General features: G+C 40.5%; 1 protein-coding gene and 1 long non-coding RNA gene across 2 annotated transcripts in view; one reads left to right on the forward strand and one right to left on the reverse strand.

The window, feature by feature from the left end:
* The first annotated feature begins 41 nt into the window (after positions 1-41).
* recql5 (RecQ helicase-like 5) overlaps positions 42-16,966 on the forward strand; it is a 30,279-nt gene continuing 13,354 nt past the window's right edge. Inside the window, exons 1-9 of the mRNA XM_034143431.1 lie at positions 42-254; positions 450-571; positions 2,936-3,457; positions 4,101-4,197; positions 4,287-4,398; positions 10,359-10,521; positions 10,607-10,689; positions 15,701-15,919; positions 15,994-16,096. Coding sequence (XP_033999322.1) covers positions 158-254; positions 450-571; positions 2,936-3,457; positions 4,101-4,197; positions 4,287-4,398; positions 10,359-10,521; positions 10,607-10,689; positions 15,701-15,919; positions 15,994-16,096 — 1,518 coding nt within the window. The 5' untranslated portion in view covers positions 42-157. The remainder of the gene's footprint in view (positions 255-449; positions 572-2,935; positions 3,458-4,100; positions 4,198-4,286; positions 4,399-10,358; positions 10,522-10,606; positions 10,690-15,700; positions 15,920-15,993; positions 16,097-16,966) is intronic.
* LOC117493049 lies at positions 10,716-14,591 on the reverse strand. The gene is made up of 4 exons (XR_004556927.1): positions 14,165-14,591; positions 14,032-14,073; positions 11,686-11,804; positions 10,716-11,595 (listed from the first exon to the last, which is right to left on the reverse strand). It is a non-coding gene; the product is annotated as an uncharacterized LOC117493049 (long non-coding RNA).

The raw sequence follows: 16,966 nt of genomic DNA on the forward strand, positions 1-16,966 counted from the left end.
TTCCTCACTTCAGTTGTGTACAGATTAGGTTATGAGTTTATTATACATCCATGGTTGAAGCTTCAACGCACGCCGCCGTGTGTACGGGCCGTAATGATGTCATCAGTGTGCGACGTCACCACAGAGTTTATATGAGTTCTCCACAGAGAGATAAACGATGACAACAACTATAAAACAAGCCTTAAAAACTCACTTTGGGTTTAACAACTTTCGGTCTAAAATACAGGAGGATGTTGTTAAAGCAGTCGTCAAAGGTAAGACAGTTTATCTGTTGTGTTTCTCTTCGATAGTTAGCAAACGTTAGCTGGCTTTTAGCAGCATGCAAACTTAACTCACGTCGTGTTATTGTTTAAATGTGAGACTCGGTTTGAATGATATCTTACATGCAGTGTTTTCAAAAAGAGAGATTAATGTGTTGCATTGTTGGGTCTTTTGTGTTTTTCCTGCAGGTGATAAGGATGTGTTTGTGTGCATGCCCACGGGAGCAGGGAAGTCGCTCTGCTACCAGCTACCCGCGATCCTGGCTCCGGGTATCACTCTGGTTATATCCCCGCTAATCGCTCTCATTCAGGTCAGTGTCTGACTGGGCTGCTCCAGCGCAGTGTGCACTCTCAATGATGTCTTAAAGGTCACCTATTATGCCAAATCCACTTTTTCATGTCTTTTCTACATCAACATGTGTCCCCTCTGTGTAAAGACATTCTGAAAGTTTCACGAAAAAAGATTTGCTCACTTTTTGTCCTGATCCATTTATATAAAAACCTGTCTGAAAATGAGCTGATCAGATTTTGGCCACTTTATGATATCATAACGATGTTTTGTCTTGTGTAACCATTAGCCAATCACCAACCAAGGTAACCCCCCCCCCCCACCTTATCACCTGAATCTCCTCCTAGAGCACCATTGTGTTCTTTTTAACCAAATAACTCTCAGAGGGGCGTTGGGAGTGGCTCCTTATTTTCATCTAAAGTAACAGACAGAGAATCAGCACTTTTGAAACGGGGCTGAAACAGAGGGGTTTATGGGATCATCGAGTGGCACCGAAGGACTGTTTAAGTGCATGTTAAATGCCCAGCATCCGGCGCCACTCGATTACGTAGTATACTTGAAATAGTGGCTCTGCAGCAGGTATACTCGACATTGAGAAACGGCCATGGGGTGTTTCTCAATCTCGAGTACGCTTGCTTGGTAGCACATGTCTTCCGAGCGTCTTGCTTCAGAAGCGAGGCAAGAATACTTCCTAGCATTCGGAAAACGAAGAGTGGAACAGGTGTGCAGGTGTGCGTCATATGAGAGGCCCCGCCTTACATTTTCCGCCACAGATTTGGGGAAATTGGTCCGTGCGCAAAGCATATTGGGGATTTTAAGACCGCGGAGTCTACTCATGTGCAGCCTCGAAATCTCTCCAAACAAAGTACGCCGCGCTCGGTAGAATTCCAAGTATGCTGGACATTGGAACAGTACTTAGGCGGCACTTGATGACGACGTATGCTTGAAATAGTGGCTCTGGAGCAGCTTTACTCGACATTGAGAAACACCCATGTTGTGTATATATCTGAGACCTATAATATATTGATGACAAACTGTACCTTTAATTCAATAGCTTTATTAGCATGACCATAGTTACTCACAGTATTGCTAAAGCTCTGTATAGTTGCAACATCTATACACAAATACATACATATAAAGAGACTGTTACATTTCGAACAAAAGCAAGAACATGTTTTTTATTTGTATTTTTTACAAGGAACACAAGAAATGAAAATGCATTCAATTTATATCATACATTAAAGGTGGGGTAGGTAAGTTTGAGAAACCGACTCGAGATACACTTTTTGTTATATTCCATGGAATGCTCTTAACATCCCGATAGCAATGAATATCTTAAGTGCTTTGACAAAAAATCCATAAAAATATCCCATCTGTGGAAGCCGTAGTACTGTAAAAAGCACGACCAATCATTTTAGCCGGCCCGGCTGAAATAACTGGATGGCCTACCTGCCTGTCAGCCTTCCATCTGTGCACAAACTTATCTCGTGCCCTCATTGGTCATGTGCGCGTTCGTGTGTGTTGGAGGAGGGGCTCTGTAAGGAAGTGGCAGATTTTTTCCGGCTGTGTATTTTCAAATTCTAGCGATCTCGAGCTGGTTTCTCCAAAATTACCTACCCCACCTTTAATAATAATAATAAAAAAAAAAAAATAGATGTGAGATGTTGGATTGTCTCATTCTGTGGCAGGCAGAGACAAACTCACAGTAGTGAGTGGAAAAGTACATTTACTCAAGGACTCGACTTAAATACAAATGAGAGGTTCTTGTTATTTATTTGCGTATATATTAGTATTGGGAATATTTTTTCATACTTTAAGTTAGGGCTGTACCCGAATATCCGAATATTCGGGTACTATTCGGTTTTCAATTTCGTTATTCGGATATTCGTTATTTTTTTTTTCGTTCAATTGAATTTATTGAAATCTCCAATATCAACGTAAGAGCTTGTGCCTCTTCGGGGGGTGCTAACACTTAACCATAAACTTTATTGTTTACTTTCTCCGTCTTTATATGTAGATATTACTTTTCTCCGTCACGTTGTTTCCATAGAAACAACAACTTCCTGTCAACAGCGCTAACTCTCCTGCGCGCCGAATATTCACTGCTGGGAGTGGAGGGCACCAGCTGATTACTCCCCCCCCCCCCCCCCCCCCCCCCCCCCCCCCGCGCACGCCGAATATCCGAATATTCGCTGCTTATTTTTACCGAATATCCGGAGCCCGAAAAATGGTATTCGGGACAGCCCTACTTTAAGTACATACTTTTACTCATGTAGGGCTTTGAATTCAGGACTTTTACTTGTAGAGGAGTATTTTCACAGTGTGCAGTAAAGGATCTAAATCTTTTTTCCGCCATTGTTTAATTCCTTCATTTGTTTCTCCACAGGACCAAGTGGACCACCTGCAGAGTCTGAACATCCCCGCCTGCTCCATCAACTCCAAGCTCCCAGCAGGCGAGCGCCAGCTGATCTATGCTGATTTAGGGAGCAGCAGTCCTAAGCTCAAGCTGCTTTACATCACTCCGGAGATGGTTGCTTCTCCTTCGTTCAAGCCCTGCCTGACGGACCTGTGCACCCGTGGCCTGCTGTCTTACCTGGCTGTGGACGAGGCTCACTGCGTCTCCCAGTGGGGACACGACTTCAGGCCGGACTACCTCAAACTGGGGAAACTGCGTGCTCGAATGCCGGGGGTTCCCTGTTTGGCCCTGACAGCTACAGCACCCAAGAATGTACAAGAGGATATTGTTTTGTCCCTGACTCTGCGCACGCCGCTGTCTTTCGTTACACCTGTCTTCCGCAGTAACTTGCACTACGATGTGATCTTCAGTGAGCTGCTGCCAAACCCCTTGGTCCACCTCCACGCCTTCATTCAGCAATCTCTGGCCCTGGACAGCGGCTCTAAAGGACAGGTTGGGATTGTTTATTTTTTTATTTATCCTTTTCTTTATGGGATATCAATAAGTACAAGCCCTCATTCATCTTACTTTTTTGACATGTACAATGCTGCAAAGGTTTGGCTTTGGAATTTCTAGTTGTTGGTTAAATACATCGGAAGCTTAGCATTAAAATGCATTCAGATTTAGGAAACCTGTTTTTGTTTCAGTGTCAAATACACTATAATTCAAATAACAAGCTGGAAAGAAGAAACAAATTAATTTTACAGGTTTCAAACTTTTGAAAGGAAGTGTATATTGCAATCATGTTGGAGAGGTAGACAAAGAACAGCTTATTAAAAGGATGGAAACATAAATATCTGAACTTAAATGCATGCTCCAGATCATTTAACTGTATCGAGAGCCTGATTGATAAATAAGCTAGATATATACCAGATATATCAACCAAGTTTAAAGAATACATTTTTCGTTTATGTAAAATGTGGTGATCATATTATTTTAAACTGTCAACTATAAATGTTGGTACTCTTCTCTTAATGTTTTCTTTATTAAAGCTTACAATTCCTGTTGCACGTCACCTGTCTTGTAGGCAAGATTTTCCCTCTAACATGAGAGTGAGAGCCCTGGTTTGTTTAACCTCTGTAATGCTTATGAACAGGGCTGTGGGATTGTGTACTGTCGGACCAGGGATAGCTGTGAATCGGTGGCTCACCAGCTGACCAAGCTCGGAGTCTCGGCCAAACCTTATCATGCAGGTCAGACTGATTTTCCTCACTTGTAGTTGTAGAGTCAGAAAACACAAAGATTTGTTCTAAAACGCTCGTGTTCTGCTTTTATACTGCAGGTCTGAAGACAGGAGATCGCACAGAGTCCCAGAATGAGTGGATGCAAGGGAAGGTGCTGGTTATCGTAGCCACCATCAGCTTTGGTATGGGCGTGGACAAGGCCAATGTCAGGTGAGGCAACAAGGTTTTTTTTTGTTTTAAAAAAATATATTTTGTATTGACATTTGGCAGCAAACAATTACGGACCGTCCACACAGCAGCGTTAAAAAAATCTTGAAACGCTTCTGCCCATTCACTTTGAATGGGGTGACGTCACTTTCCCTCACTTTTCGCCGAACGGCATTGTGGGCAGCAGAGCGGAGATTTTCAGGATTTTCAGGATTCAAAGTTGAGCAATGTTCAACTTTTGAAGCTGAGGTGGAAGCGTCAGCCAATCAAATCCCGTGTACGCAAATCTGACAGTTCAAGCGTCAGCCAATCAAATCCTGTGTAAGCTGGGAGAGACATACCGCAGGTCATTTCCTCATATTCCAAAAAATGGAGGAGAAATTAGCAGTAGGGAATCACCCGGTGCTTTATGACCAGTCCCTATTTACCTACCGGGATATAAACCGGAGGAGCCAGGCATGGAGGGAGGTGGCAGAGACAGTGGTATGTTTTCGCCTGTTTGGGGAGTTTATATCCAGTTTACTTCAAACTTTTTTGCTTCGTATGTCGGGGGCGGGAGATTCATGTGATTGGTTGTTGGTGCCTTGCTCGCAAAAAATCCCCAAGCTTCAGATACGCCCACCTCCAAGATTTTTTTAACGCTGCTGTGTGGACGGGCCGTTACACATTGTTTTTTCAAGACATAGTAATTGTACATCTTAAGTTTGTCTTACCGAAATGCTTTTTTCTTTTTTTACACAAAGATAAAATAAAAACAGTAAAAAGTACGAACAATAGGGAGTGATCAGGGGCCTCATTTATAAAGCCTTGTGTAGGATTCACGTGGGAAGGTTGCTTACGTAGGACAAAGCAAATAAATACGCACAGACATTTTCCGATTCATAAAACACTGCGTACCGGCGTAGGACTTGCGTGCGGCACGTCCTACGCCGGTTTCCCTTTTATAAATCACAATCAACTCGAAATGCGGCGCAGCTTTTGCGGGCTTCACGTAACGCCCATATTTGCCTATAAATAGTCAAAGAAACGCCCCGTATTAATATTCATTTTGACTGACTGCATGAAGAAGATCGCAGGAAATGACAGCTAAAAAAACGACATTTCACACCGTGTCAGATTTTGGTTCTTTTGGGAAGGTGGAGACAAATCACATTGTTTGGTGGATGCGGTTTGAACCAGAGTAGCAGCATGGAGGTCGGATCGTCACCAAAATAAATAAATAAGTGGTCCGAAAAAAGTGAATGACAAAATACACATAACCTTCCTCAGGCAGTGTGTCAGTGTGTTTGTGCCGGGGACAGGAGACCCCCCCCCATGATGAGAAACTGTAAGAAAGTATCGGGGGATCCCTGCGGAGTGGAGTCAATTAATGTTTATTTTTTTATTTGGTGGTTTGTGTTCCAGCTGTCGATCAGCTGTGCGCCAGCGTCTCCACTGCAGCCTGTGCGCCTCAAACCCCCGCAGCAACTCTATATCCACCAGTTAAATGAAATAAAACAAATGTGTGTAATATCACAGGGTTCGTACGGGTGCTGGAAATCCTTGAAAATGCTTGAAATTGTACAAGGTGTTTTCAAGGTTTGAAAAGTGCTTGAATTTTGGGAATGGTGCTTGAATTTGGGATAAAGTGCTTGAAATTGTAAATGCTTTACTTCGCTTTTTAGATTAAAAGAAAATAAAGAAGTCGGAGCGCGCTTAATTGCTTCGCTTTTACATAAAACAGCTCCGCTCCGGCCTTCCCGCGTTATGCGCGTGACCTGCAAGTGTTTTTGTTACGCGTGTGACCTGGGCATTCTGATGAGTGATAGATGACAGTATGCCATCAAATACAAGCCATGGCTAAGACGAGGGTCAAGCCCACGAGTAGCCTCCTGCAATAACGATGGGAGAGTCTGCGCTGACGAGCCACATGAAAGGTACGCCGTAGTAGAGCATTTTAGATTAGGCTAACGTTGCATGTTACGTTTGTTTAAGCTAACGTTAGCAAGCTGAATAGCGAACTCGATGAGGGATAATAATAATTGCAGGGGACAATCATTTCAGAGGAGCGTACCTATGTTATGTGCGTTACAGTCGCCATCCTGTGGTGTTCAGAGGATGAAGTACTCACTGTTGTAATTCAACCCAGTCTCACGGCATTTCGTGTTATAGTCACGAAATATAATCTATTGATTCGACACAGAGCGATTTTAAAAAGCAATGTATTTCTACTGGTAGTATGTTTCGTGCCTAAACCAAATGTGACTTGCTCTATCGAAATCAGTCACATTGACCCGAAGACACATTTTCGTTTGTATTACTGGTCTGGGGGAAGCTTGCGAGTGTGTGTGTGTTTGTGTATTTTTGCATTTGTGTGTATTGTGTTTGTGTACCGGGGAAACACTCACGAGAAACACCGGCTGTTGTTATGCCTGCTGTGACGTTAAGTTACTCCGTTCTCCGCTTGTAATTATGCCGTTACAAGCTTCAAAGTTGTATTTATCATCTGAATTTGCCGAAACAAGTTTAATATTCTTGTTGGGTTCAGAATTCCAGAAAAGACAGACAACTTCTAAGTTTAACTATTTATTGTAAAGAGAGCAAAAGACATATATTACTTGGCCAAGGACTCATCACGTCTTTGGGAATCACAGGCAGCAAAACTGTAATCTGTAACCACCAAATCCGTCAAGAGCCTCGATCCTCGTGCGACAATACATTTTATTACACAGGGCGTTGCCCGTACATTTTTGATTGGTCAAGACTAGCTGAAGAGATACCGCGGTTTAGACTTGGTTCTCTTTGGTTGGTGCGCAGACTCAGATAGAGTCTCTTGGCAACACGATCCTTCAATCAGCATTCGGCCGCCCTGTGGAAGTCCCTCCCTACTCTGGCACCATCATACTAATTTGTTTTCTCTAACGTTTCTTCAGATATAGCGGGAAACCATAATGTTGCTTCCTAGCTTTGCGGGGGAGCGCGGCTCCCATACAAAGTCAAGGCCGGTGTGATTTGCTGTTCTGACTACCTCTTTGTGTTCTCTCAGTCTCTGCACTTGACCTTGCTACTTGCAATATTGCAAGCTAAACACTTTCTCATGTAACTTTTCCCTCCGTTCCTGTCCACCCCATCAAAACTTGGGGGGGGTGATTGGGTCCATTTATTCCAAAGTCACAGCCACATGAATGAGCACAATAAGCAAATAATGTAATAAGACTCAGTCTTTCTAATGTTATATAAAAATAGACTCCACATTCTGAAAGCCAACTTTGTTTATTTGAAAACAGATGAAAACAAACTGTCACGGACCCTGCCGTGTTATCTATGATCACTATACGCCTTTACTTCATAATTTCAGCGGAGGGAGGGGGAGCGGCGCTGCGGAAGAGCAGGGTGCGAATTGAGAGGTGCCTCTTCTTCCCTTTACAAGCTTAAAAAATGTATTTATCATGAGATTTGGCAATAACAGTTTCATATTTTGAAAGCCAAGACTTTGTTTATTTAAAATCAAACAAAACACCCGAACCCTGAAAAACTATTTTTTTTTACACAAATCCACGTTTATTTTTTAAATGAGCCGACTTTTGACTGATTTCGATAGAGCGGGTCACAAATAATAACAAATATACAGATTTCAGTATTCTGAGGCTCTGAGCCCCATTTCTTTTCCTCACAGACGGCAAAAAAAGCCCGACATTATACAATTTAAAATAAAAACAATAGTCGTGGCTTGATATTGAGTAAGAAAATGTTTTTATGAACCACACAGCTTCCGGTCTTCCAAGACCCGACCGGACAAAAGGACACAGGCACGAAACATACTACCAATAGAAATACATTGCTTTTAAAATCGTTCCGTGTGACACGAAAAAAAGGGGAAAATCGTGTTGGTGAACACGAATCAATAGATTACATTTATTTTGTGACCATAACACGAAATGCCGTGACACTTGGTTGCGTAATCAGACTTTAGCTTGTTAGTATTTTGTTATAAATTATAAACTGAGGATTTGACCGCGGTCATGGTTGATGCTTTTATATAAAATCTTGAAGTATTATACAAGTAAAACTACATTTTGCTTTAATCCCATGTAATTGTAGAATGAACACAGTCTTCCTTTGAAGATGTATACGTCAGGTGTTTTGAGTAGTCAAAATTACCTACAAATCATTGTACACATTTGTAAATATTATTTTCCACTTGTTACCATTGTGAGTCTATTTTTATGCAGCTCTGCGTGATTTTGTGGCTACAATTCAGGCTAATACGCTACCAGAGGTGGAATAAGTACTCAGATATTGTACTTGAGTAAAAGTAGAAGTACTCAGATCTTGTAGTGAAAGTAGAAGTACTCAGATGTTGTACTTGAGTAAAAGTAGAAGTACTCAGATCTTGTACTTGAGTAAAAGTAGAAGTACCAGAGTGTAGGAATACTCTGTTACAGTAAAAGTCCTGCATTCAAAATGTTCCTCAAGTAAAAGTAGAAAAGTATTATCATCAAAATATAGTTAAAGTAGCGACAGTAAAAGTAGTCATTGTGCAGATTGGTCCATTTCAGAATAATATATATGATATGTTTTATAATGATTGATCATGAAAGTGTTCTCAAAGCTGGTAAAGGTGCAGCTAGTTTGAATGACTTTGTATACTGCAGGGTAGCTTGTGAATTTACTCCAGGTGGAACTAAAGTCTGATTAACACTTGATTATATTTCACATCATTCATCCAGATCTGTAAAGTAACTAAAGGGATTAAATACATGTAGTGGAGGAAAAGTACACCATTTACCTCTGACTTATGTTTACTGCCAACCTAAAAGTACCTCAAAAATAGTAATCAATAATGTATTGAAAAGTTATTTGGCTGATTGTTTTATATCGGCTCAGCCAGGTTATATGGGATGCCCAGTCTACGTACAGATAGGTCACACATTTTGAAATCTTAAACTTCATTTTCTTTTCTTTAATTTGTCATCCTCATATAGAATGCTATTATGAAACACACATTTGGTTGGTCTGATTTAATGTGAGGTAGGGAAATAATCATTTGAGTATAAGTATGTGTATATAAATATGTAATTTACAACAGCTGTAAGATGCTTGAAAAGCTTGAAAATGCACCTTGAAAATGCTTGAAAAGTGCTTGAATTTGACTTTGGAAAAGGTGTAAGAACCCTGTATCAGCTGCCAAATCTACCAAATATATGGTGTTCTTAGTTTCCATACCTCCTGTGTTTTATGAGCGACTTATCAAGTCTTAGCAAACGGCATAAAACATGATTAAACGTGATAGTATATAAAACCATGCTCGTATCTATACAACCTATAGAAATACAAAACGGCCTCAGTTTAGACGTAATTCTGTCCTCCTGCATACCGCATCATTTATGAGAATACATGTCATAACATTAAGACAACATATTCGAGGTGGTTTTCAATAACATATCCGTATATATTCATTTCACCAAGTTATGTTTTTGTGTGCACTGAGGAGTCTCAAACAGGCGTTTGTTTAATCATTTTAAGATTGGCTTTAATCAATGTTTGCAAATGAATTCTTCATATATGATACATGAGAGGTAACATTTTATTTATGGTATTATTTCCACATATTTCTCTCCATTCTTCCTTCTGCCAACGGTGTCGCAGTTTCTCGTCTCTCCCGTTTTTATGCTTAGTGCGTACGCATGGGTCAGAGTTTGCATGGAGGACTGCACATTTTCCCGCAAACATTGTTAGAAATTGGCGTACGCCACCTTTTGAGCGTACGCATCGTTTATAAATGAGGCCCCTGGAGTTCACAGTAAAATCATACGTTTGTAAACATAAAATCTGGCCTATAAGGTTTTACGAAATCAATCCACTTTCTCCTTCGTGACACAAATAGTTCCAGTTTGTGATTGACAGATGATGTTGAGGCAACTAGGTTTTGATGTTCAATTTTGTTTACATTTGCATGTGCTGATGTTTTGTTTATCCTGCAGGTTTGTGGCTCACTGGAACCTTGCAAAGTCCCTGGCCAGCTACTACCAAGAGTCAGGAAGAGCTGGGAGAGACGGCCTGCCCTCCTCCTGTCGCATATACTACTCCCCCAAAGATAAGGAGCAACTGAACTTCCTCATCCGCAAAGAGATTTCCAGAAAACGGGTGAGAACAACAAGAGAGAACTCAAAATGTGAAGAGCTCCTATGAAAATCAAGTTTGTGAACATTGGTTGAACTTGTTTCTACAGGGGAAACGCGGCACTGCGAAGGAGACTGACAAAGCAACCATCACAGACTTTGATGCCATGGTGGCGTACTGTGTTCAGGAAGCGTGAGTAAAGCATTCAGAGACGCGTGCATGCTAGTCACTCTTTGTTTATTGCTAAAAAAAGTGTAGTAAGAAGTACAACATTACATAACATCTTGACCCTTTGCACATAATATAACATGACACTTTATACATACGACACAACTTCCATTACATGCATGCTGTGCTTTTCAAAATAAAATCAGAGACATTTCTGTTTGTGCACAGCAGAGGGCAGACTTGATCTCTCTTTTTAGGCTTTGTTGTGAAGCCTCCCTTAGGAACATGTTACTTATTTCTGCCTGCCAATTCTCATTTCTTAACAATGACACATATTTACCTTTAGAGAAACATTAACGAACACATTTGGCTTTCCCTTTCATATATACATGTGCCACTTACTGTGATTTTTAATCGTTTCACACATTTTCTGTAGCTCTTGTTCTCGTATTTGCCTGCATTGTTTAAGATATTTTGGTGTTCTTGGCTTCAGAAGCATTGTTGTTCCCCTTTAAAGCCCAGGGATGCTCCCAGGAATGTAGATTCTCCTGAAATCCTGGCAGCCTTAGCAGGTGTGTTTGGCAGCCAGTCGGTCCTCCTCTGTGTTTGACAGCTGTGTTGTAGGGTTGGGCTTCTCTAAGGCCACTAAACACACCCTGTATAAGTGATTGCTCTCTGAAATGTGTTGAATGCCTATTAATTATTTGAACATGACTCTCAGTCAGAGTTATATTTAACTCTTAGGGATTCTTAAGGCTTTCGCAGGCCGTAGAGAAAACCTGTTGTTGTGTTTTGAGCCCATTTTGCACCATCCTCAGTTCTTTGTGTGGAGCACGGTTGCTCAAAGAATAGATCCCCTCGTCTTGTTTTTGCGACAGCAGCAGCAGCAGCACGTCACGCAGGTTAGCGCTGCCATTAAGATGAACACCACTGCGGTAGAGCAAATAAAAAACAACATCAGCACCGGGTCACTCTTAAATGAAATAGAGAAAAGATTAATATTACAGAGTGGAGACTCACAGATGAAGGTTAAGATGACAAAGAAAGCTCCCAGCTCTATCGGGGTGGCGTTGGGCAGACCTTGCAGCTTTACCCATATATTATTCAGGATGCTCAGCGTCTCCTCTCTGGCATCCATCCTAGTGAAGTGAAAGCATTTAGAGTAGGTAGGGCTGCAGAATTAATTGAAATTGTATTGAAATCGTAAAATGGACAAGTGCAATAATCAGATCACAGGAAGATGTTAAAGTCTAAATGTGTGTTGAGACAACATTATGAATGAAGTATCGTGGAGCTCCAGACTTCATGATAATACTAATTATATCGCGATTACAATACCAGTCAAATCAATGGGAATTAGTAGTTTCTTTCAAATCATGCAGCCCTCATTTACAGTGAGAAGTTCATGCCTGGATTTGGTTATAGCAGTGTGTCTTTTTTTTGCCTGTGTTCAGTGGCATCAGGATGTGACTTATGTGGCCTGTTAGGGAGTGGTCACAAGCACATCACTTTAAGCTATTCGTCTGCAATTTTGTGCTTTTTCAAAATCAGTAGGTTCCCTTTTCAAGGGAAAGTAGGAGGATGAGATTGAGAAAGTAGGATGGGAGTTTTATCGCCTTGGATTGCGCAGGATTAAACCATGTGGTTGTTATTACCAAGAAGAGTGAGTCTGTTTAGTAGCATAATTATACAGCGGGTAGTTCAGGGTGTTGAGCATAACTAATAGGCCTATAGGTTAACCCTTTTCAGACTTTCTGTAAAAAAAAATGTAACAAAGGAAGAAAAACAGTGTCCTTTGTGTTCAACTCAACAGAAAGGCACCTGTCTCATTTAATTTAACGTGTAAAATCTGTTTTGTGTTATTTCATTTAAAGGGTGGGGTTCCAAGTGTCAAGTTATACGTGATGAACTGTTGAATGTGTTATTGTGCTCTGAGGTAAATCACTGGCTCTGGGTGTGACAGCCTGCGGCTCAGCTATTTGCTGGTTTAGCTGTATTAAATGTATAATAAAATATAATACCTACTCGATACAAACACTTCATGATAGATTATAGTTCATTGTTAAAGGACTTGTTTAACAATTGGGGAAGTTTAATACTACTATCATCTCGGTGCAATGTGTAGTTAGCTGGCTGAAGACACCGTCAAGCTAGCTTAGCTTAGCTTATTTTTAGTTTAGCTTAGCACATAGACTGTAAAAAGGGGAACATTTGAGCCCATCTCTGTCAAAAATTAAAGAAGTCAACTACTCAAGAGCTCACTTTTAACACATTATATGTTTTAATGTTCAACTTGTTTAAAAACAAAGCTTAAACATTATTTTGTAATGGGTTATGGGTCTGACTATTTCTTGGATAGGAACTTTTAAGTGCTCTGGACTTTTTAAGCACAAAATCCAAATCAGATTTTTTTTATCGTACTATATCACATGGGACGACTGATTTCTTTTTTTATATTGACAGAGAAACACTTAATTTAGTATGAAAAGAAACTAGCTAGCTATATCTCAGAAACTACATGGAGCACAGTTAGGTATCTGTGATCTTATGACAAGTCTTATAATAAAGACATGCACACATGCTACTCAATTTTCAATAATCCTGATTGTTTTTCTATTGATAAAAAGAGATTTTTGTTTGTCTGTATGTTTAAAGATTAAAATACTTTAAACCAATCAAAACACTTTTAAGTGATTTTGTCCTGTGTTGCATTGCTCGGTAAGTCAATTTAATTTATTGTAATGAATAGCTAGCACCTGTCAGTTTACTTTTTTGCCTCCCAGCAAAATGTTGTTAAACAACATGACATAAAGCTAAGTCAGCACCTCTGTATAACTGTTAAAAAAAAAACTGTATACCTACATGAAGATTTACTGCATTACTGTTAAATGGCATTATATGTCATTTTGAAAATGCCGATATCAAACCACAAGCTCTTATCATTTACAAAAAAGTTGGAAAGCGGAAGTGGCAGCTGACAATGACTGCTAAAGACAATTTCTGCACAGTCAGTTATGGTTGCGTGTTCATTTTAGTTCCTGTTTTCATCCTTTTATGTTAAATTCATACTTTAAATAATTTGAATTGTCCGAAAAAATACTTGAAACGTTGCCTCTTCAACCATCATTTGACCCACTCTTTATTTTCAATTAGTGTACAGCTCCTTAAACATCCTACTTAAATGCAATTGGTAAACTACAGAGTTATATTTTAGTAGCTGGTTTAACTTCCGAGTGTTGGCAGCTAGCAACAACTCTGTATTGCTGAACACATTCTTCACATTCTTCCTAACCTTGAGTCCTCCTCAGGTGCTTCGCTTCTCAAACTTCATGTTTTACAGACATACTCAAAACAAAATGCACTTACCCGAGAGAGTTGTTTTCACACGCTCAGCCCAGCCCAGACTGACTAGCAGAAAAAAATACAAAAGAGTAGTAAACAGACGAGTTGATGAGGAGGAGGCAGTGATGAACATGACATGTCCTCCCGAAGGAGTTACCTGCTGAGTGTTGAATTTGTCAGCGTGTTAGTTTGTTGTTGAAACCCAGAGCAGCCGGAGATAAGCAGATAGAGATTAAGGCTAGGAGGGATAATTCCTCAGGTACTGATGATACTCTGCATGTGGAGTCGAGCAAAAGTGAGAGGACACATAACATTAAATCTCCTGTCCTCTTAATCTCTTCTTGCTCCTCTGGTTTCTTGCTCGTCTCTTCTTATTCACGCTTGTTGGTTGCTCCTAACTTTACTTCCTCTGAGGCTGTTTTCTCTGTGCGCTGGGAGTGACTGTTGCCTCTCAGTCTTTGTGTGCCTCCTTCCTTTCCCCACCTCCTTTTGTTGGAAATGCTTTTCCCTTTTTTTTCACAACTGTGGAGACGACGTTTCCATTTCCAGCGAGGTAGTTAGTATGTTATTGAAGTGGCTTCTCTAATGGGCTGTTTCCCAAACAGACGCTATGTGAGAGTGTGTGGTCGTGTGAATATTGGCTGTTACGTAACACTGGATCTGATGTAGAAGTGTGAGGCCTTGTTCTAAAAATGTTTTTGCATCTAAAGCTGTGATGGTAAAAATAATTGCATTGTGTCCTAAAAAACCCTGAAGATACAGGAAAGTAAGACAAATTACCTCCCAAAATAGATTAAGTTTGCACTATCTGTTCTTGTTATCAGTACACAAAGAAGTCAATACTATAGCTAATAACTTTGTGTGTATTACTGTAGCTTGTTTATTTTCAGTAATTCGTATTTTTTCTTATTGGACTGATCCTGTTTGACTTGAAAAAGAACAGAAACATTGATCACAGTATTGTGTGGTTACACAACAGCTAACAGATCAATGATGCACCAGATGGTCCCCGTATGATAGAGAGATGTTTGCTGTGTGCTCAAAAACATCATCAGGCTCGACCTTGTAAATGCAGACTCTGTAACCAAATTCAGACTGTGAATGTTTTTTAACTCGCAGGAGCTGTTTTAATATCCTGACTTGTATAAAAAGGGCCCTATTAAGCTTCCTAGGAATTTCCCTTTCCTGTAGAGTGTTGTATAGGTTGTTGAGCATGTGAATGGTCTGCAAAGGCTACAATCCAAGATAGTTTCTCCCCCCCCCCCGTCTCCTTTGTTTCCTTTTGTAACATAGGAACATCACTATGTAACACTCGTACTTATTTTGACTAGTGCTCCAACACATTGTACGTGATAGGCTAAGGGACGTGAAATCTCTAAGCTGTTGACCAATCACAACAGAGCCAGCCAGTTAACCAATCAGAGCAGACTGGGCTCTGGTTTCAGACAGAGGGTGAAAAGAGGTTCTGCAGCACAGGCAGTATGAGAAAAATAAAGACCTTTTTGAACATTAAAGCATGGAGACATGTTTCAGTAGAGGCACAAATATGCAAATATGAACCTGAAATGAGCGTTATAATAGATTTTATTTATTTTGTTAGCGCTTTTACAGGTGCTCAAAGTTATAGGTTAGTTATCAAGTTATAGGGCCTCTTTAAGATTTTAACAAGCTGTATCTCCTATTTTCTCACCAGTTGTCGCCATACCACCATCTCCAAGTTCTTTGGGAACAAGGCGCCCAAATGTGCCGGTGCCTGCGACTTCTGCCGTAACCCCAAGCTGGTGCGAGCCCAGCTGGAGAAAGGGAGCTCCCTCAGCACCAAGACCATGGCCCTTAGCAGCCAGCCCTCAGGACCCTTCGGCTACCTGCAGGGCTTCTACGAAGGAGGGAAGAAGGGCTACGGCTTTGAAAGGCAGGAGGAAGTTAGTGACGTTTGTAACAAAGCATATGTGAACCTTAGACTGACACTGACGTCACACCTTGCAGGTTTGATGAAGGGGAAGAGGACGCGGAGAGCGGTGAAGACGATGGCTCAACGAGGAAAAAGGCATTTTCTAACCTCTACAAGACGCAGATGACCATGCGGAAGGTAAATCTAAATCATCAACAGAAATATTGTCTTTAAAAAATATATTTTCTATTCCTTGAAAAGCCACTCCATGCAGTGTTTGTGTTTGGTTTTTGTGCTTCTGTATGCCAGCTGTTGGCAGCAGGAAGGTCTGTTGAGGCCCTCTGTTAGAGAAGACTGTGTTAAATCGCTCCCACATGTTCAAACATTGATGTTAAACTATTTATCCGCAGGTCCGTGAAGAGATTTTCTACTTCAAAACACATCATCGATAAAAATAGGAATGGCACAGTCTTAAAATAGTAGAAAAAAAACTGGCCTAAACAATCACATAAGAAGTTTTTTCATGCCATCTTCTCGCAAATCACACACTATTCAGACCTCCCTTTAAAGCTCTTCATGTGTTTGATCTCTCTGGTTGTAGTACTATTCAAGTTTTGGTTTAAATGTTAATCTCATGTGAGCTTCCAAGATGGCCATGCCTGAAGTATATGTCTTTTTGGAAACATATGGATCATCCTGTAACGGGGAAGAAAATCAATATTCTGCAGAAGATACCTTTTTATCATGCTGTGAAACATTTTGGTATCAGAATGAACTGATCCAACTCAGGATTTCCACAGTTGTTGATCTTTTTTTATGAGAAACTAAGGAAGTGACTGTTTAAAGCTGCAGATGAAGATATTCTCTATATTCCTTAGTTTGTTTATGGTGTTTGTTGTTGTAGTACTCACTTTGGCCAAGAGGTTGAAGTGCACCACCACCCCATGTTCTAAATAAGACTCAAATAATTCTTACTTTTCCCATGTGAGGTTTATTTTACATAACTTGCTCACTCACAATATAAGTAGTTCCTTGTGTTTAGAGCTCAAAAAGGAATTTAAACTCAAC

Source organism: Trematomus bernacchii, unplaced genomic scaffold (assembly GCF_902827165.1).
Source record: "Trematomus bernacchii unplaced genomic scaffold, fTreBer1.1, whole genome shotgun sequence".
Lineage (NCBI taxonomy): Eukaryota > Metazoa > Chordata > Actinopteri > Perciformes > Nototheniidae > Trematomus > Trematomus bernacchii.